Source organism: Panthera pardus, unplaced genomic scaffold (genome assembly GCF_024362965.1).
Source record: "Panthera pardus isolate Hobbes unplaced genomic scaffold, ASM2436296v1 HiC_scaffold_20, whole genome shotgun sequence".
Classification (NCBI taxonomy): domain Eukaryota; kingdom Metazoa; phylum Chordata; class Mammalia; order Carnivora; family Felidae; genus Panthera; species Panthera pardus.
The window spans coordinates 44,687,594-44,710,375 of NW_026526766.1; the positions used below are offsets into that span (position 1 = coordinate 44,687,594).

The following is a 22,782-nucleotide window of genomic DNA, read 5'->3' on the forward strand; positions in this document are numbered from 1 at the left end:
CAGTTTCATGGGTTCAAGCCCTGTGTCTAGGCTCTGCACTGGCAGCTCGGAGCCTGCTTGGGATTCTCTCACTCTCCCTCTCTTTCTGCCCCTCCCCTGCTTGTGCTGTCTCTCTTTCAAAATAAATGAATAAACTTAAAAAAAAAAAAAAAAGAGAACCCTAAGTAAAAAGCACAAGAGGAAAAATAAATGCTTGACGTGTTGGCACAATCCCATTAGTTCTCATTGGTTCAATAAACTATTGCTATAAAACATTTACCAAACTGGAACAAATTACCCCAATCTCTTGTATTTTATATGCTACTGTGCTCCTAATTTGATCTTCTATTACAATTTCAAGATTAGCTATGGAGGGTAGTGGGGAAGGAAGTAGTCTCTGGACAACAGGAGATGGGTTGTGACTCCACGTTGTCACCCCGGCTGCCCCTCTACCCAGCACAAATGCAGAAGACAGAATCTGCTACGAAGTCCCTCCACCTCCGCCAGACTCGAATCAGGAACATATGTATGGTGAACCCATGGGACAGAAAGAGAAACAGTCTCAAATTGCCAGCAATTTTTAGCCAGACATCTTCCTTGACCATTGTCTAGAAATACTGACAAGCCAAAGTAAGGAGATTATTTGGACTGGTCAGGACTAATAAGTAACTTAAAAGGGCTAAAGATTGTTTAAAAAAAAAAAAAAAGGGAATTTGACTTCAAAGTAAATAACGTTCATTCTCTAGAACTGGAATGGAATACTATTTCAAATACTAATAGTTCTGTCACTGGAAGCATAAGATTTCTTATACTGGCGAGAAGTTAGAATAGTGTGAAACCCCCTTCCAACTCTGAGAAATCTGCAATTGTAAGTTTAAATCTCAACATCAGGTAACATTTTGGAGGGATGTGAAATGGTCAGATGGTCTTTTAGGCATCCACAAAAGTTAATCCCACCCGTCAGCAAAAACAAAGATCACATACCCTGACCATGGCCCCAAAGGAAGAAAAAAAAAAAAAAAAAAATTAAGTGGTTCTTTTTCAAAATACCACCACCGGCTTTCACAAGCACAAATATGTGTCAAATTTTACCAAATTATACATTTTAAATCTATACGGTATGTCGTTATATCGATTTTGCCTCCAGAAAACTTCTTAAAAATACTATACCAGCTTCTCATCTCTGTAAACAAATTACTTCATAGCATTGATCAAAAAGATCAACGTTATAGCTGCACCCCAATATTTTCTAAATTTGTCTTTTAAACTTATTTTCTCATATATTCAAGTTTTATCGCATTCTTCTCACTTTCCTAAATCAGCAATCGTCGAAAAGCACAGTAACTAAGTGCCAAGGAGCATCTCAATTTCCCTGCTGCTATTCAACACAGCCCATTATTACACTACGGAACGTATCTTTCCTTTAACAATTCCCATCACAGTCCAAATGTCTGCCGATTCTTTAATGATTTTATTTCCTTCTTTCCATTAGTTAAGGAAATTCATCTCTAGGCCCATCCACGCTACCATTTCACGGTTTGGCTGTCAGTTTCTTCCCTCATCCTTTATCCTACAGCCATCTGAAATAAGATCTGAAGGCTAACATGGGAAAGGAGGGAAACCAACAACACTACTCACGTCAGATTTGGAGGACATGTTCTCCTCCACGTCGGAATCGTTGGGATCCACGATATCATCAAATGGTGGCAGAGTCGATTTCTTCTTCTCTGAGGTCTCACTTTCGATTTTGACCTTTCCCATCTTGACATGAGATTTATCTTTTATCTGTTTTTTGTCAGCAGAACAAGTGAGTATCAGCGGTGGCGCGCTAGAAAAACTTTTAAATAAAGCCTCTGAGCTACTCTTTTTCCTTTTTTTGGCTGAGAGTTCTTCGGAATCTGCAATGGGGGGCCTTTTACTAGGAGCCTTCTTGTCTTGCTGCCCACTGGTGATCGTGAGTAAGTTACTGTCTGGTTTTGGCTCTTTTGACATGGGTTTCGGTTCCTTGAAGGCCATCTTAGGAACTATTTTTTCTTCTTTCAGTGGTTTATTTTCTTTGGGTTTCTTAGAGGATTCTTTGGAAGATTTGTTGTGATCCCTGGAAGGTTCTTTGAAGGCACTTTTATGTTCTCTGGAGTCTTTAGAAGGTTTTTCCTTGTGCTCCTTCATTAACTTGTGAGGCTTTGAAAAACTGGTGCTGCTGCTGCTGCTGCTGCTACTGCTGCTGCTGCTGCTGCTGCTGCTGCTGCTACAGCTGCTGCTGCTGCTGCTACTGCTGCTGCTGCTGCTGCTGCTACAGCTGCTGCTGCTGCTGCTGCTGGTATGAATGCTCCTGTTCGGGTCCTGCAGAAAGGGGACAAGAGAACGCAACTCAGAGCTCCGGAGCAACGCGGGGTCGCCAGCCGGCTCCCCCGCGCGTTGCATCCACATACAAGGATCCTTCTTTGATCGCTCTCGAATGCATTTTCTTAGACACCAATCAGCACAGTGCAACAGGTGGGGACAGGGTGTGTGAGGAACACAGGGAACGAGGGCCACTGTGATCAAGGGGTTTAACGAGGCCAGCTGCTCTCCTAATCACGAGAAGCATGGCGTTCTAAACATTTCGGTTGGACAAATGTTCGCGGAACGCCTGTTCTAGGAGACACAAGGAAGGACGGCACATGGCCCCGACTCTTAGGAACTGCGACGTATCTAGGAGTCATGGCTGTTCCAAGAGCCACCAACGATGTGCTATGACCACAAAAGGAAGGCGGCCGTTGGTTCTGTTGGGGGTGTGGGAGAAGAATCGTTCAGAAATCTATAGAGAAGTAACGCCTGAATTAGATCCTCAAGAATAAGCAGGGCATTACTAGGAAGGGAAGAATGAGAAAGGACTTGGGAGACCAGCGACTAGAGTGAAGCACGACAAGGAGGGATGAAATTGTATTTGGGGAACAGCATCCAGCTACGGCAAAGATCGAGGACAAGGCAGAAAAAATAGCCCAGTGTCGCATGGTGAGGCCAGATAATATTAAATCTTAAATGGCTTTTTAATAACAAGAATCACAAGACCCAAACAAGAAAGAAAAGAATTCTCAATTTGAGATAAAAAACAATTTTTTTTTTTTTTTGCTGCCCAAATTTCATGGGAGTGTCATTTCATTAGGAAGTGTCTCCCATCCACTAGCAAAGAAAAGAGAAATCCAACAGAACAAACATGTCACCAAATAGTCATCAAATGGACTGAAAAGTCTTTAGCCAATTACTATCGTGCAATCACGAGGAAAGAGTTCACCACTGCCTGTTCTATTTTACATGTGCTGCTTATTTTTTCACTGATATAAGTACCTCAGTATATATGACCTACACAGAACCTTTCTATTTAGGAACAAAATTTAAATTCATACTTAACACATTTGTGACCCTCTACCATTAATAGTAAGACTAGGACACAGAAGTAGATCCTGGACTTGTAAAAATCTACACCAATACGATAAAAGAAAAGCTCTTTCTTACTTACTTCCACCTTCTAATGGAACTAATGGCAAATACATGTCCAAATTTTCAACCGGAATTTACATCTCAAGGCTTGCTTGTTCTGCTGCACCTCTAACTCACTCAAAGTCAATGATCTGTACATCAATCCTGTGTCCCTTAAATATCTAGCAGAACTGAAAAGACAGTTGGGCAGGGGCTATGCTTTTCACTAAAACAGTCAATCTACCTATAGGGTCTACGTAAGAAGAAAAGAGAAAAGCATGTATATGAATAACTATCATAAAGTAATACTCGGGGTGCTTGGGTGGCTGAGTTGGTTAAGCCTCTGACTCTTGATTTCGGCTCAGGTCACAATCTCATGGTTTAGGGGTTTGAGCCTCACATCAGGCTCTGTGCTGACAGCGTGGAGCCTGCTGGGGATTCTCTCTCCCTGACCCCCCTCTCTCCCCCTCCCCTGTTCACTGTCTCTCTCTCTGTCTCTCAAAAATAAATAAATAAACATTAATAAAAATATTTAAAAAAATAAAGTAATAGTCACTATAAAGGAAATGATCAACAAAACTAAAAGGGAAACTGTGAAATGGGAGAAGATATTTGCAAATGACATGTGTGATTAAGGGTTAGTGTCCAAAATCTATGAAGAACTTATAAAACTCAACACCCCCCCAAAAAATAATAATTCAGTTAAAAAATAGGTAGAAGACATGAATAGACATACAAATGGCCAGTAGACACATGAAAAGATGGTCAACACCACTCATCTTCAGGGAAATGCAAATCAAAACTACAATGAGGTATCACCTCACACCTGTCAGAATGGCTGAAATTAACAGCACAGGAAACAACAAGTTGGCAAGGATGTCGAGAAAGGAGAACCCTCGTGCACTGTTGGTGGGAATGCAAACTGGTGCAGCCACGGTGGAGAACAGTATGGAGGTTCCTCAAAAAAGTAAAAATAGACCCTACGACCCAGCAATTGCACTACTAGGCATTTGCCCAAAGGATATAAAAATACAGATTCGAAGGGACTCATGCACTCCGATGTTTACAGCAGCATTATCAACAATAGTCAAATTATGGAAAGAGCCCCAATGTTCACCAGCTGATGAATGGATAAAGAAGATGTGCTGTGTATATATACACACACAATTGAATATTACTCAGCCATAAAAAAAGAATGAAATCTTGTCATTTGCGACAATGAGGACGGAGCTAGAGAGTATAGCGCTAAACAAAATAAGTCAGAGAAAGACAAATATCGTATGATTTCACTCATACGTGGAATTTAAGAAACAAAACAAATGAATATAAGGGTGGGGGGGGGAAGAGAGACAAACCAAGAAACAAACTCTTAACTATAAAGAACAAACTGATGGTTACCAGAAGGGAGGTAGATGGGGGGTATTAAGGAGGGCACCTGGGGGAGTCTGGGTGGCTCAGTCGGTTAAACGTTCGACTTTGGCTTAGGTCATAATCTCATGTTTCGTGAGTTTGAGCCCCACATCGGGCTCTGTGCTGACAGCTCACAGTCTGGAGCCTGTTTCGGATTCTGTGTCTCCCCCTCTCTCTGCCCCTCCCCCACTCATGCTCTGTCTCTCTCTCTCAAAAATAAATAAAAGATTAAAAAAAATTTTTTTTTTAAAAAAGGAGGGCACCTGTTGTGAGGAGCACCAGGTGTGGTATGGAAGCGATGAATCACTAAATTCTACACCTGAAACTAATATTACATTGCATGTTAACGAACTGTAATTTAAATAAAAACTTGAGGAAAAATACTAACAATGAAAAATTACTGTTCTATGTTAGTGGACTATATATTTTTTTCTTACAATTTTTTCCTTATTTGTTGACACTAACAACAACAAAATGACATATACCAATCATTCCATTTATTTTTCTCAAGTGAGCATTTGGTCTCAAAGTTCTAAAATGGATAAAGTTACTATGCAAAGACGTGCTTTTATGCATCAAACTAGATGATTCCTTACAAAACATCTCAATCTGAGATTTACAAGCAGAATGCTAAAGATAGTATTCATATACTGAAACTACATTATTTTATAAATTCTATTACAAGACATTTCCTGGCATGTTAAGCAATACTATGAATAATTAAAATAAAGTATAATGGGAAAACTAAATTAAGGAAGAACATTTGAAATCTAATATCCTTCAGTTTTTTTTTTAATTGGTTTGTTGACTCACTGAATTTTGGCAATTTGCAACCAGTATTCTAATTATGGCTCTAGAACACCCAAGCATTGTTACTCAATATTTTAACCTTCATGGAGTATTATACATAGGTTTATAAATGTGACTTTTTAAAACACACAGATTTTTACCTACCAACATACTTTCTTTTTTTTTTGTTTTAATGTTTGTTTATTTCTGAAAGAGAGAGAGAGGGAGACACAGAATCCAAAGCAGGCTCCAGGCTCTAAGCTGTCAGCACAAAAGCCCGATGCAGGGCTCGAACTCATGAACCATGAGATTATGACTTAAGCCAAAGCCAGACACTTAACAGACTGAGCCACCCAGGTGCCCCTACCTACCAACATACTTTCTAATATTAAGCATTAAAAAATAGTAAATTTCAGTATTAAAAAAAAAAAAAAAACTTCTACAGGGCTCCTTCCATGATTTATTTCTAAAACCCTTTTGAGGGACAAACTAGAATTCTTAATGCAAAGTACACAGTGGTATAGAACACAGACTCTTGTGTCACAGAAAGTTTAGACTCCTTTCTTAATCACATACATATGATTTTAAGTATAAAACTCCAGAAATTTTATAACTTTTTGCTCCCACACTGGCCTAGGTATTTAATGCCCAGCTTTTCACCAACCCAACAAATCTTCATAGAAGCAAGCTACTCTCGCTCCTGCCCCTTTACAAAAAGCTTCCTTTAAATTATGACAACTGAGAGGTAAAAAGAAAAACGGTCCATAACAACACCCCAGATAAATAAAAATTTAGAAAATAAAAAAAAAAGGTGAAAGGATGTTCCTATTATATAGACTACATTTCCTCTGTCCTGGATCTGTGATAAATGGCAAAGTCAGATGTATTGTCACCTGACTCTAGTCACACATGCAATAAATGTAAAACCGAGGCTTAGATACAAAGTGAGGAATTGTTACTGACACAGAATAAAAGCTTGAACTGATTCTCAGCCTATCTATCCCACACATATCGGAGATCAAGTCACTGTTTTTTAAAAATTTTTACTCAACTATTAACCTTAAGTGCCGCTAAGCAGAACAGACTAATTACCATTCAATGGGGGGTTTACACATGTCGTATGATTCAAATTTTCTTTGCCTGAAGCTCATTAGGACAAAATGAATATCAATATTAGGGAGAATAAGTGTGCATAATTCAGATATCAAATATTTAAGGCAAATGACTATCTAAACAAACATGTACATATGTGCACTAACTTTACTACCTATGAATATAGGGTACAATATTGTTTTTCAGCCTCTCAGATTCTGCGGAATGCTTCCTTGTTTTAATTTTCTGGAACAGGATCAGTCCTTTTAATACATAATCTCTTCGAATAGACTTGTCAGCAACTCTAGTAGATAGCTTAAGAAAAGGCATTAACTACTGGACAAAATAAGGTTTTCTGATTATATGTGGCTTTCAATTGCTGTGCTATCATCACCACGTCTTCTTCCTAGTACCGCTGATAATGCAAAGCTGATTCTTTCTCCAGCTCCTGTTTCTCCTTTTTACCTAGGCTCCTATTTTCGGTCTCTGTCCCAATTCGACTGGCTTCTGCGTTGCACAAGATGTTTAGATTCGTATCTTTGTTCGGTGAAATTTGCATACAGACAAATAAACTCCCTCAGAAGAGTTTTATTTATCCCAACGCAAAAATTTCTCCTTTAAAAGTTGATTTGTCCACAGTGCATCTGAAAAGGATACTCCCTGGAAATTATAATAGAGTCCAAGAGTTTATGCATATGAAAAGCTAGGTAAAACACTCAAAGGTAGGTTTCAAACTAAAAATCTCTCTGTAATGCCACTAAAGCATGACAAATGGGGGGCACCTGGGTGGCTCAGTCAGTTCAGCATCTGACTCTCAGTTTCGGCTCAGGTCACGATCTCGTGGTTTCCTGAGGTCAAGCCTCACGTCAAACCTGACAGTAAAGAACCTGCTTGGGATTCTCTCTCCCCCTCCTTCCCTCCCTTCCTCCCTCTCTCTCTCTCTGCCCCTCCCCCCACTTGTGCTATCTCTGTCTCTCTCAAAATAAATAACTTAAGAAAAAATTTTTTAAAAAACCCACAACAAATGGCACAGGAGTGAAATACCATCTGAAACTATGAATCAAGTATAAAAATCCAGGATTGTGGGGAAAGAGGGGACCTTAAATTTGACTCACCTCCCCCAACTTTCATCTCAAATCCAACCCATTTGCCTTCTTGAACCAGTCAGCTCTGGGAACCAGCTGGCAGTGAATGGGGCCTGAAGAATGTGGCCATGGGATTATGGGCATCTCGAAAGAGGACTGATATGGGGCTTGCTCTGCTCTGGGCTCTAAGCAAGACACAGAAGACTTCCCACAGAAAACTGCACAAGGACTACCAGCCCCCCCCCCCCCCTCCGCCCCAAAGGTGTTCAGGAGACACTCAACAGGAGGGAGAGTCCCCTCTACTCCTGAGGCTGGAGATGCAAAGAGGCCAGAAGGCAGGCATAGGGTCGTCCAGGTGCATACACATGAAATGCACAACATGCCTACCTCTCATCAGTTATAGGATTATAAAAACATAAGGTCTCTTAATAACAACCTGAAACCCAACACACATATAAATAACATATCTACAGTAGGCGAGAATAGGACCTAGCAGATCTAGAGAACAGACCTAGAGAACAGACCTAGCAGATCTTCTGAAGGACAAAGATGAAACACTGAGGTCAAAAATGGTACAATTACTTCAGAAGAGGCATACCGAGAACGGACAATAATTTCTATGGGTTTAAAATATTATCTAAACTAAACTTTAAAAACAAAACCCTCCAAGTTGAATAATTCAGTAGATAAAGGAGAAGACAGACTCTTCAATGGTGGCGTGAACGATCAACTGGAAGAAATCTCAAAGCATAAGGATACAAAGAGATGTAAATCATTAATGGAAAAGAGAAGAAACCTGAAGAACAGATTGAGGAGCCCTAAGTGACGTACCAACCACAGGAAAAGTTCCAGAAGAGTCTCTGGAAGGAGGAAAAGGAAGAGATGGGAGAGAGGCAATAGTTAAAGGAATATGGAAGAAAAGGAAAGACTGAATTGCGACCTCAAAGGGCTCTTCAAGATCCCGGCAGGACTAGTAAGAGAAAAAAGACACACTCAAAAATATCACACTAAAATTCCTCAACTTTAAGAATAGAAAGAAAACTTTACAAGTTGCCAGAAAGAATAATTACTTAAAACTAAAAAGGAATGAAATTACATGGCACTTTTCATTTCTGACAGTAGAACTGGGAAGAACAAACAGTAAAATCAAGACTGCTGAGGGAAAAAGCAGCACAACCCAAACATCCTACACACACGGTCGGTGTGAAAGAAGTGTTTGCCGAAATTTAAGGATTCAAAGAGCACATCACCCACTGCCCCATGTAAGGAAAGGACTTGAGAAGGGACTTTAACCAAACAGTAACTAAATTAGAAACGAGACCTGTTATGTGTGGGAAGGTGGAGAGGAGACAGAAGTGTAATGTACTTTGCTTTCTACACAGAATTAAATCTAAATGGATAATCAACTATCTGGAATATGTAATAGAAGTGAAGTGCTCCATGTGAATTCCTGAAACACACACAAAAAAAGGCTAACAAAACTCTGGATCTGAAAAATTAAATTCTCTCTGTAGAAACTTCGGAAAGTTAGAGAAGGATGGAGTGTCGAGGTGAGGGAAAATGTTGGTATCATTTTTACATGGGAAAGCAGGAAAAAAATTGGATTACAAACCATTGAAAGGGAAGGTGGCCAATAATGAAATGGAAAAGTACAGGACTGCCACATAAACAGGGGGAAACTGGGAAATGAATATCAACTTGAAAATGAAAGCAAAATTCAGAAAAATGGAAAAAGTCACAAATATAAATAATGAACAAGGCGAAAAGTAATAAAATCCACTATTACTCACAGAATAAAAAAAGGAAGCTGAATTCTCTCACTAAAAGACAGACTGGGTAAAAAGTGGGCATACACAGACCAGTCACAAGAAACACAACATCTAACGACGGAGAAAAGTTTAAGATGAAAAGGAACGGGCCAAGAGCTATCCGCTAACTGACCCGAAAAGAAAGCATGAGCGCCACATTCATATTACACAGTGCAGACCTCAAGGTTAAGAAGACGAGACAGCATAAACAATTTATTTTATTTTATTTTTTTAATGTTTATTTATTTATTTATTTATTTATTTATTTAATATATGAAATTTACTGTCAAATTGGTTTCCATACAACACCCAGTGCTCATCCCAAAAGGTCCCCTCCTCAATACCCATCACCCACCCTATCCTCCCTCCCACCCCCCATCAACCCTCAGTTTGTTCTCAGTTTTTAACAGTCTCTTAGACAGCATAAACAATTTAAAAGCCAAGTTTTGTTAGGGGCGCCTGGATGGATCAGTTGGGTAAGCATCCAACTCTTGGTCTCAGTTCAGGTCTTGATCTCAGGCTCGTGAGTTAAAGTCTCACGTTGGGCTTTAACTGGGTGTGGAGCCTACTTAAACAAATAAATAAATAAAATAAAAAATGAAAGCGAGGTGACATATAGCAAAAAGTATTGAATATCTAAGAGAAACTTGAAGGGGTGCCTGGGTGGCTAAGTCAGTTGAGAGTTCAACTTCAGCTCAGGTCATGATCTCACAGCTCGTAGGTTCAGGCCCCGCATAGGGCTCTGTGCTGACAGCTCAGGGCCAGAAGACTGCTTCAGATTCTGTGCCCCCCCCCCCCATCTGTCCCTCCCCTGTTTGCACTCTCTCAGAAAAAAAAAAAAAAAATTAACATTAAAAAATACATATTAAAAAAAAAAGAGAAACTTGAAAAACATTTCATTGAAATGAGAAATCCATACATCTTTGTCAGAAACGGGCAGATTTAATGAAATGAGAATAAACAGCGAAGCTGGCTAAAACAACCCACAAATTTAATAATTACATATAAAACTTTTTATCTCATGCATAAAGTTTATAGTTTTTTTTTTAAATTTTTTTCATGTTTGTTTATTTTTGAAAGGCAGAGAGAGACAGAGCAGAGTGGGGAGAGGGGAAGAGGGAGAGAGGGAGACACAGAGTCTGAAGCAGGCTCCAGGCTCCGAGCTGTCAGCATCGAGCCTGACGCGGGGCTCAAAACCACGAACCATGAGAAATACAAATCAAAACCACACTCAGATATCACCTCACGCCAGTCAGAGTGGCCAAAATGAACAAATCAGGAGACTATAGATGCTGGAGAGGATGTGGAGAAACAGGAACCCTCTTGCACTGTTGGTGGGAATGCAAATTGGTGCAGCCGCTCTGGAAGGCAGTGTGGAGGTTCCTCAAAATATTAAAAATAGATATATACCCTATGACCCAGCAATAGCCCTGCTAGGGATTTACCCAAGGGATACACGAGTGCTGATGCATAGGGGTGCTTGTACCCCAATGTTTATAGCAGCACTCTCAACAATAGCCAAATTATGGAAAGAGCCTAAATGTCCATCAACTGATGAATGGATAAAGAAATTGTGGTTTATATACACAGTGGAATACTATGTGGCAATGAGAAAGAATAAAATATGGCCTTTTGTAGCAACGTGGATGGAACTGGAGAGTGTGATGCTAAGTGAAATAAGCCATGCAGAGAAAGACAGGTACCATATGGTTTCACTCTTATGTGGATCCTGAGAAACTTAACAGAAACCCATGGGGGAGGGGAAGAAAAAAAAAAAAAAAGAGGTTAGAGTGGGAGAGAGACAAAGCATAAGAGACTCTTAAAAACTGAGAACAAACTGAGGGTTGATGGGGGGTGGGAGGGAGGGGAGGGTGGGTGATGGGTATTGAGGAGGGCACCTTTTGGGATGAGCACTGGGTGTTGTATGGAAACCAATTTGACAATAAACTTCATATATTGAAAAAAAACAAAAAAACAAAAAAACCATGAACCATGAGATCATGCCTTGAGCCAAAGTTGGACGCACGACCGACTGAGCCACCCAGGTGTCCCCTACAGTTTTAAATGAGCCCATGAAACAATTAAAAAATCAATCATAAAGGTATCATAAAATGAACTTCAAAATAATCTTTTTAAAATGCTTGGGTGCCCGGGTGGCTCAGTCGGTTAAGCATCCAACTTCAGCTCAGGTCATGATCTCACGGTCTGTGAGTTTGAGCCCCACGTCGGGCTCTGTGCTGACCATGCAGAGCCTGGAGCCTGCTTCTGATTCTGTGTCTCCCCCTCTCTCTGCCCCTCCTCTGCTCATGCTCTGTCTCTGTCTCAAAAATAAATAAAAACATTAAAAAAAATTTTTTTTCTTAATGCTTAAATAGGGGCACCTGGGTGGCTCAGTCAGTCAAGCTTCTGACTCTTGGTTGTGACTCAGGTCATGATCTCACAGTTCAGGAGTACAAGTCCCTCCCCTCTCTCTCCCCCTCTTTCAGAATAAACTTTAAAAAAAATTAAAAAATAAAATGCCTGAATAGATTATACTGAATAAAGTTCTAATAAAATTAGAAAATAAAGGTCAAAAGAAATCAGTCAGGAGAAAATAATGAAAAGGCCATTTCATATAAAAAAATCTAGGGGTGGGATCCCTGGGTGGCTCAGTCAGTTAAGTGACTGCCTCTTGATTTTGGTTCAGGTCACGATCTCACAGTTTGTGAGTTCAAGTCCCACATCAGGTTCTGTGCTGACAGCACGGAGCCTGCTTGGGATTCTTGGACTCCCCCTCTCTCTTCCACTAGTTTTCTCTCTCTCTCTTTCTCTCTCTCAAAAATAAATAAACAGTTAAAAAACAGCTAGAGGCATCACAAAACATATGCTAAAAGGAAAATGTATAGCCTTGGGGCACCTGGGTGGCTCACTCAGTTAAGTGACTGCTTCTTGATCCTCGCTCAGGCCATGATGTCGTGGTTTGTGAGATGGAGCCCTGCATTGGGATTCTCTGTCTCTTAAAATAAATAAACTTGAAAGAAGAAAGAAAGAAAGAAAGAAAGAAAGAAAGAAAGAAAGAAAGAAAGAAAGAAAGAAAGAAAGAAAGAAAGGAAGGAAGGAAGGAAGGAAGGAAGGAAGAAAGGAAGAAAGAAAGAAAGGGAAAGAAAGACAGACAAAGGAAACGTATAGGGCCTTTACTGTATTTATTATTTTAAAAAAGAAAAGAAGCGGGCGCCTGGGTGGCTCAGTGGGTTAAGCGTCTGACTTCAGGTCAGGTCATGATTTCACAGTTCACGAGTTCAAGCCCCACATTGGGCTCTGTGCTGACAGTCCAGAGCCTGGAACCTGCTTCATATTCTGTGTCTCCCTCTCTCTGCCCCTCCCCCACTAGTGCTCTGTCTCTCTCTGCCTCTCAAAAATGAATAAATGTTAAAAAAAAAAAGATTTAAAAAAAAAAAAAAAAAAAAGGAAAAGAAGGGGTGGGGGACCAAGCATAAAAATACAGTTAGTACTCTGAGAAAACTATGAAAAGATTCACAAATACCCAAACATTATAATACCAAATATAATTAAGAAAGTAAAAGAAACAAATTTCACCAACATTTATGCTTTCAAAATAATGGCCTTGGGCGTCTGGGTGGCTCAGTCAGTTAAGCCTCCAACTTTAGCTCCGGTCATGATCTCACCATCCATGAGTTTGAGCCCTACATCTGGCTCTGTGCTGACAGCTCAGAGCCTGCTTTGGATTCTGTGTCTCCCGCTCTCTCTGCCCCTCCCCTACTTGCGCGTGCTCTCTCTCTGTCAAAAATAAACGTTAAAAAATTGTTAATAAAAAATAAAATAAAATAATGGCCTTTAATGTAAATTTAAGGTTCAAATTCTAAGGAGAGATTTATCAAATTAATTCTGACTTAAAGGAGATCGATAACTTACCTTTTTAAAGTCAAGTAAAAAGGGGTGCCTGGGTGGCTCAGTTGGTTATGGGTCTGACTTTGGCTCAGGTCATGATCTTGGGGTCTGTGAGTTCGAGCCCCGCATCGGGCTCGGGGCTGACAGCTCAGAGCCTGGAGCCTGCTTCAGATTCTGTGTCTCTCTCCTTCTCTGACCCTCCCCTCCCCTCAAAAATAAATAAGCATTTAAAAAAAAATGTTTGAAATCAATAAAAAAGGTGAAATTTCTTGATTTTAAAATCATAACCTACTATAAAAGAAATATAATTGGGAGGATAGTAACTTACAAATATTTCAAAACAGGTAGGTAAATACCAAAAGAAACAGCCACACAGTTTGGTAGGGGGAAGGGAGGGAGAGGTAGGGAGGGTGGGTAGGTTCCAGAGGAGCAAAGTGGACTGATGATGACTTTTATGGGCTTTTTAGCACCGTTTGACTTTAGAAATGTTTTATGAAAAAATATTAAGACTGTGCAGAAGACATTTCAACAACAGTTGGTGGAATTAATTTTTAAAAATGAACAAAAATGGATTTGAACACCTAGGCTAAAACTGGAAGCAACAAGGCCCGAAATTTAACATTTATCAGTCATGGGTAGGGGGCTAAAAGAACATCACACAAATGGTAAGGAAATGGCACTTAAGAAAGCAATGGGGTCTTTCAATCGATAACAATCTAAAAGGCCTATACATAAAAAGCACATCAAATATTTATCTAAACATGAGAAAGAAAAAGAAAAGTCTGCTTGTATAGAGTACAATGCTTTGGAAGGTTTTACTTGTTTTCATTTTTGTATAATGTTGTATCATTTTTGGAGGTGATACTCAACCAGGAAGTTAGAAGGAGCTCTACAGTGTATCTCCACAGCTCAGGGAAGGGAAAAAGAAAGCCTCTTGGAGACCTGACCAGGAAGGAGCAGCAGACAGACTTAGGAAAATGAAGAAGCACATCCTCAAATTCCTCCATTTGCCTGGATCTGTATCCTGGTCAAGTAATAGAGATATAACTACACCTACAGAAATATAGTTATGGTTGGATTTTGCACAAATGACAAAAGACGCAGCAGTCATCCCATTGGTTAAGCATAAACCAACAAGTAACATGAAAGAGAATCAGAAGAGGTTATTGATCAGGCAAGGAGAGACTCTGGAAGAGTCACAGATCCCCTCAGTCATATGTGGCTAGGAGTTCTGCCAATTCTTTATCAAGACACACTGGCCTCAAAAACAGGTACAAAGAGCAGTGGTATCTGGGAAGCAAAGGAGATGCACTTGAGGACTTGAGGGAGGAATTCAATGTGAACCAACCATTCATTTTAGAAAGTTCTTCCGGTGGCAATGTGGTGGAGAGACTGCAGTGGGTAAAGAATGAGGAAAGAAAGGCCACTTCGAGGGCTCCCGCACTGGGGGATGGTGGTCACGGTAGCCGTGGAAATGGCTCACTAAATGCTTACTAGTGTCCAGACTCTGATGTAGCAGCTTTACGACTATTAACTCAACGATCTTGTTTAGTAGCTATTATTAACTCCATGTGACAAGGGAAGAGTCTGAGGCACAGAAACCAGCATGCCCAAAGGCACAGGCATAGTTAGTGGCAGAACTGAGATGGGAGCTCAAGTAGTCGGGCTCCAATGCCCATACCTCCACCGACCTTTCAGAAGGTCAGCTGGTTTTCAAACCAACTCGCCAACTTAACCTGAGCTGGAAATGAAAAAAGGATGGGTAGTAGGGAAGAGGCGCTCAATAACTTTAAAAGAACAACACTGAACGTGTCTGCCATCGGGGGACAACCGTATAAAGGAAGTTCTACTTAGTTCCATTCGAGGGGTTACAACACATTACTGTTGGGTAGGTGGCAAATAACTTATTTTGACATCAGAGGCTCTTCCGGTATCGGTTTCGAGGGTCTTAAACTCTGAATCTTTTGTTACCAAATAACGATTTCCAACTTAACAGACATTTAAAAGGCTATGAGATACTGAAAAATCAACTTTTCCTCTAATATACCTGCAGAACACATATTATGTCCAATTATCCTAAAAAGTATCACAGAAGTGTAAGGTACGTCTCTCACAATTAAATGTTTTAAAAAGCAATGTAAAAATCTGCCACTACATAATTTGAAATGGCAAAAATATATAGTCTCAAATAAAATAAAGGCTCAACACCACAGGAGGTAGGGTGGGGAAGTCACTGAACACAAAACCTAGAGGATCCTACAAGGGCCTCCACAGAAGGCATTTAAAAAGAGAGGGAATTTGAGAAATTTAGCACAAAAACAGAGTCATGAAGGAAAACAGTAAATTTTACATCCCCGAAACAAATGTGTGTACAAGGAAACAGAGTAACAGTACGTATCTTAACGGTGAAGAAACATTTTAACTAGTCATAACTGTGCACAGTGTTTACAATTTTCAACTCACAGAAATTAATCTAATCAGCCCTGTCACTAGCTAAGTGACTTAAATTTCCTTGTCAGGAAAACAGAGACCACTTTACCTAAACCATCAAGATCAACTTGATGATTAAATAAGTTTAATGTAAAGTCCTATATGTACATATTTGTATACAATTTATGTACTTGGCACGTAACTGAAACTTTGTTAGTGCTTTCAATCCCTACCTATTCAATTACTACCTTTCAATTACACTTACCACTACTAGAGATAAGCAAGAACACGTAAAATGTGTGTTACATAGCACAATGCTATCAAGTGTGACAACAAAAAAGTAAATGTTCGGATGACAAACACAGAAGGTAGAAACAGGAACGAAGATAGAAAAGAAACTCTAGATACTCTGAGCTCCCAAAGTTGAGAATCAAGAGACACGGTTCATAATTGGTGGAACAAAAAGTAGGTTCTATGTTCAATATCTAGAAACTTCTATCCAAGACAAGACTTTAAAAGGTGTCATATTGGGAGGAAAAAGAGATGGAGCAAACGGGTTAGATTCTCTTGTAGAAAAAGCAGCACAAGCATATAGTTTGGAAACTTCCGGCAGTAACTGCACAGCTTTAAAATAAAAAAAGCCCTCATATTCTAAGGAAAAAAAAATTTATTTAAAAAATTTTGGGGGCACCTGGGTGGCTCAGTCGATTAAGCATCTGACTTCAGTTCAGGTCATGATCCTATGGTTTGTGGGTTCGAGCCCCGTGTCAGGCTCTGTGCTCACAGCTCAGAGCAGGGAGCCTTCTTCAGATTCTGGGTCTCCCTCACTCTCTGCCCCTCCCGGACTCACACGCACATGTGTGCGCTCTTTCTCTCTCTCCCCCAAAATAAGAATACACATTAAAAAAAAATCTTTTAAACAATATAGGACTTCGGGTTTTGCTAAATACCATCCTTTGCCTTAATTCTTTTAAACCATATACATGAATTATTTTGATACAAATTTCTTCAACCTCCCAAAGATACTTTTACATTCCCTTTTCTTTCATGTACCCATTGGTGAGACTTCAGAGACTTTGTGAAATAAATTTTGCGTTAGAAAAAAGAGAAACTATTGAACTGAGTAACTGATATCTTCCTGTGTTTTAAAAAAGTTTTCGATTTTCCTTCTGAGGTGGTCTGAAAGTCTTTTTGTTTTTGTTTTTGAGCAAATGGCCTTCAAGCTCTAATCTACAGATTTAGCTTAGGATACTTAGATGACATTTTGAGCTTTATTCACTATACTATATACCATTTTAAAGATGAAGAGAATAAATCTATAAATCATATTTACAATTCAGGAAGGAAACAACTGAACATTCTTTCAGTTCTGAAGTGAACAGAGTAAGTAGTGGCTAAATTTTCATCTCCCTAGCTCTCTGTTCAGAAGCATTGAAAGTAAACCCAATATTGTCTTCAACATTAAAAATACACTTAAGTACTGTCCTTGCATGTAAATATGAAATTTAACTGTTAAAATATTTATAGCAAGAATGCTCAAATATTCTACAGAATAATATTCCAAGGAGACAAAATTTTTAAATGCCTTGCTTTCTCAAATGACTACTTTCAGCGATGTTGCATATGCTATAAAATACTTTTGTTTCAGAATCCAATCTCATTTAAAAATGCTTCTATTTAGGGGTGCCTGGGTGGCTCCGTCAGCTAAGCGTCTGACTCTTGATTTTGGCTTGGGCCATGATCCCAGGGTCAGGGGATCAAGTCCTGCATCAGGCTCTGTGCTCAGCATGGAGCCTACTTGAGATTCTCTCTCTCCCCTTCTGCCCCTTTCCTCCACTTGTGTGTACTCACTCTCTCTCTCTCTCTCTCTCTCAAATTGAAAAAATTAAAGTAAAAACGTCTATTTATATACTATTCCCTGACTTGCTATAGCTTCAATTATAAATTATAACTAAATACTGTTAACAGTTCTATTTAGAAGACTTCACAGTTTCAAGTAAACTTCTGTTTACTTTTGTGGTTTGAAACTAGAAACTTGAAGTATTAATTATATCACTTCTCTTTCTAGGTTTATATATATTTAGCTTTGTACTGTTTCTATTTTTTTCAACAAGCTTTAAAACGTACTGGTCAGATTCTTCCAGTCTTCCCTTTTAGTACTAGATAAGTTTCTGACAATGAGGCTGAATAAGTAATTGTTACTCATAAAGAACAGTCCATCTTCAATGTAGAGTGGAATGGAGTAGCTGGAAGTGTAAGATGAAAAACAGCACCTGACCTAAAAATTCAACAGACAAATAATGGTGAGATATAATCACAGTTATGCTCTCTTGTCACCTTCTCTCAATAGTTATTCATTACACATTTACTGAGTCTCCAGCATACAGGAAGAACTACGTTAAAACTGCCACATATACAGTGGTTTCTGGGGAAAAACCAAATTTGGGCAATATGGTGGACTCTTTGGGAACTCTGACTACAATACGACTAGATATTGGATAATTACAAAATTCTTCATTGCTTGGCTTATTTTTAAAAAGGGAGAACTCTTAAGAATCAAGAGTATATGAAGGAAAGAAAGAAAAAGCAGAGAAGGAAGGGGTTAAAATGTGAACTGAGCTACAGCTAAACGTGAGATGAGGCTTCCCAAAGGACACACAGGCCTGTGTTCTTAGAGGTCTCCAAAGACCAAACTTGGAGTCTACTGCAGATTTGGAAACCTGAACCTCCGTGTCTCTTAGAAATCAAGGAAAAACCTTCAGAAGCCTGCTGTTAGAGAAAAGTACTCTGAATTTGGACTTCAGGATTCCCAAAGTTCAGTGAAGTCAAACAGGAACTCACAATTTAAAAATATCCCTGAACACAAAGAAACAGAGCACCATGATCTGAGAGTCTGTGCAAAGATCTCACATACTGGAATCATCAAAAGCAGAATATAAAATAATTACACATAAAGTGTGAAAAAGAAAAAAGTTGGAATCCAAAAAGTGACCAAGCGATAAGAGATGAGTAAGAATGACCAGCACATTGAAAAGAAACAAATAAGACTTTCAGAAATGGAGGGGGTGAGGGAAATCACTGTTGGAATTATCTCAATGGATTAAACAGCAAATTAAACACAGTTGAAAAGAATTATTAAGGGGCGCCTGGGTGGCTCAGTCGGTTAAGCAGCCGACTTCGGCTCAGGTCATGATCTCAAGGTCCGTGAGTTTGAGCCCCGCGTCGGGTTCTGTGCTGACAGCTCAGAGCCTAGAGCCTGTTTCGGATTCTGTGTCTCCCTCTCTCTGACCCTCCCCCCGTTCATGCTGTCTCTCCCTGTCTCAAAAATAAATAAACGTTAAAAAAAAAAATTTAATAAAAAAAAAATTAAAAAAAAAAGAAAATAATTATTAAACTGGAAGACAGATATAAACAATCTGCCAGAAAGCACACAAAAATATAAGAAAATGCAAACTATAAAAGCTATTAAGAGGCATGGAAAACAGAAGAAAAATAGTATCTAATCAGAGACACAGAAAAAATATAGAATATAGGTGACATAATGGCTGAGAATTTTACAAAATCATAAATGAATCTACCAAAAAAGTATAATATAAAAAAAGATATATATATATAAATGAAAGGTAATTTACTCCTAGACACATTCTACTAAAAATGAAGAACACTAAAGACAAAAAAGATTCTAAAAACAGTAAAAAACAGGAGATTACCTATTGAAAACTAAACAAATAAACGAGCGGTATGCTACAGTTGGCTAATACAGGCTTACAAGAGCCAACTGTTAAATTTTGGGGAATTTTCTAAGTGAATATTTTTTAAAGGCCATTAGTAAAAGTTAAATTACATAAATATTAAAAGCAGTGGTAACAGATAAAACTCATCACTTCCTGGGGTGCCTGGGTGGCTCAGTCGGTTAAGTGTCCGACTTCGGCTCAGGTCACGATCTCGCGGTTTGTGAGTTCGAGCCCCGCATTGGGCTCTGTGCTGACAGCTCAGAGGCTGGAGCCTGCTTCGGATTCTGTGTCTCCTTCTGTCTCTTCCCCTCCCCACTCGTGCTCTGTCTCTCTCAGTCTCTCAAAAATAAATAAATGTAAAAAACAAAAACAAAAACAAAACTCATCACTTCCTAGTTATTTTACTACATATTATTATTATTACTATTATTATTATTATTATCTGTGCTCTTAAGGTAATTACTTATTATCTATCAATCAGAAGAGTGGAAACAGTTCATAACTCTGTGCTATGGCACATCTGTTCCCAACTCCACAAAAGTGATCTAACATGGCAATAGCATTACACCATGGAAATAAGCAAACCTAAAAATCAGGAATTTTTCCCCCAGAGAAGTAATGGCTGAACATCTACTATCATAACCCTGAACTGGACTGACATCAGACTTCACAAAAACAAAAGAAAATATTTTCAAAGTACTGCAAGTCAATGTCAACCTAGAATTGTACAACCAGCAAAACCACTTTTCCTAACAGGAGCAACAGAAGAGCTTTTAGAGTATAACAAAAATTGAGTTTACTATCCGGAGACTATCAAGTAACAGAATTTCCACAGGATTTACCTCAGGAAGAAGACAAATGAATTCAAGAAGAAATTATGGTAATGCAATTAAGTTAAAAGTAACAAAACAAAACAACAACAACAACAAAAACCTCCTCACATTTGAAATTGCAAAGACAGACACACTTCTAAACAATTCACAGGTTAAAGAAACTAAAATAGAACATGTCAGACCGATCATACTGAATAAAGAAAACGCTACACATTAATATTTGTGGAATATAGTTAAAACAGTACTTGGAGGAAAAATCTTATCTTTAAAGCTTATAGTTGAAAAAAATGACTCACAATTAGAGAATATGGGGAAACAATGGCATAACAAACTCAAGCAAAAGGAAGAGTATAAAGATTAAAAAAAAAAACTAATAAAAAATTCAACATAATTCAATGAGAATTTTGAAAAGAACGAATGAAATTCACAGCCCTTTGCGGAAGACTGATTAAAACAAAGGAGATGGGCACCTGGGCAACTCAGTCCATTAAGCCTCTGACTTTGGCTCAGGTCATGATCTCACAGTCACGGGTTCGAGCCACACGTTTCGCGCTGGGCTGACAGCTGGAGCCTGGAGCCCACTTTTGATTCTGTGTTTCCCCACTCCCCTATCTGCCCTTCCCCCACTTGTGCTCTCCCTCTGTCTCAAAAATAAACATTTAAAAAAATACAAAGTAGACAAGGCACAAATAAACAATAGAGAGGAATAAGAGGGATACACTTGCAAGTACAACCCAGATTAAACAGATGAGAAAGTCATAAATAACTTTTTGCCAACAAATTTGAAAGTAAATTCGTAGGCAAATATGACTTACTAAAACTGATCCACAAAAAAAATAAAACTCAAGCATAATCCTTTATTAAAGTCAAGTAGTTTAAAAATCTTCCCACAAAGAAAATATCAGGCCCACAAGGTTTTACAAGCAAGTTCTAGAAAAAAGATCATTTCTATCTTTCAAAAACTCTTCTAAAAAGATGGAAAACAGAAAATGTTTCTCACTTTATGCAGCAAATATTATCAGAGGCACAAAACTTGCCAAGAAGAGTAAGAGAAAGAAACATACAGACCAATTTAAATCAAGAATATGGACGCAAAATTTTTGAAGAAACTATTAGTACGATTAACTCTATTGGGAGTGGACCTTTAGAAAGCAAAACCAAATTGGTTTTATCCTAACAATTCCAAGAACGTTCCAAGAAGTTATCCCAAGAGTAGATTAGCATGATAAAAATGCTTGTCCAGTGGCCTGGGTGGCTCAGCGGGTTACGGTTCAGCATCCAACTCTTGACCTCGCCTCGGGTCAGGATCTCACAGTTGATTAATAGAGCCCCAGGTTGGGCTCTGTGATGACTGAGTGGAGCCTGCTTGGGATTCTCTCTCTCTGTCCCTCCCCTGCTCATGTGTGCTCTCTCTCAAAATAAATAAACTCAAAAAAAAAAAATGCTTATCAAGCACCATTTTAACAGATTAGAAAACAAAACCCACCTGTTCATCTCAAGAGATTATAAAAACTTGTGTGATGGAAACAAAATCCATGGATTTTTTTTAAAAAAACAAAAAAAACACTTTTTATTATTATTTTTTTAATGTTTGTTTATTTTTGACGGGTGGGAGGGGTAGAGAGAGGGAGACAAGGATCTGAAGCGGGCTCCACACTGACAGTAGAGAGCCCGATGTGAGGCTTAAACTCATGAACCACGAGATGATGATGTGAGTTGGAGTCAGACACTTAATTGACTGAGCCTCAGAAAAACACAAAACTCTTTTTTTTTAAATTTTTTTTTAATGTTTTATTTATTTTTGAGACAGAGAGAGACAGAGCATGAACGAGGGAGGGGCAGAGAGAGAGGGAGACACAGAATCGGAAGCAGGCTCCAGGCTCTGAGCCATCAGCCCAGAGCCCGACGCGGGGCTCGAACTCACGGACTGCGAGATCCTGACCTGAGCTGAAGTCGGACGCTTAACAGACTGAGCCACCCAGGCGCCCCACAAAACTCTTAATAAAACAGGACTACAAGTTAAATTTCTTAACAATAAGTAGCTACTAAAATCCCATGCAAACAACATGCTAAATGGTGAATTATTAAAATTATTCCCCTTAAAAACTGGGGCACCTGGGTGGCTCAGTCAGTTAAGCATCCAACTCTTGATCTCAGCTCAGGTCTTGGATCTCACGGTCGTGAGTTCAAAACCTGCACTGAGCTCTGCCCTGGGCATGAAACCTACTTTAAAAAAAAAAAAAAATTATTCCCCTTAAAATCAAAAACATTT

The 22,782-nt window shown here is 39.1% G+C and overlaps 1 protein-coding gene across 2 annotated transcripts in view; it reads right to left on the bottom strand.

Moving 5' to 3' along the window:
• Nucleotides 1-22,782, bottom strand: part of MLLT3 (MLLT3 super elongation complex subunit) — a 285,447-nt gene that overhangs the window by 74,822 nt on the left and 187,843 nt on the right. For both annotated transcript variants that reach the window (XM_019415385.2, XM_019415386.2), the window contains exon 5: nt 1,618-2,322. In XM_019415385.2, the coding sequence (XP_019270930.1) occupies nt 1,618-2,322 (705 nt within the window). The remainder of the gene's footprint in view (nt 1-1,617; nt 2,323-22,782) is intronic.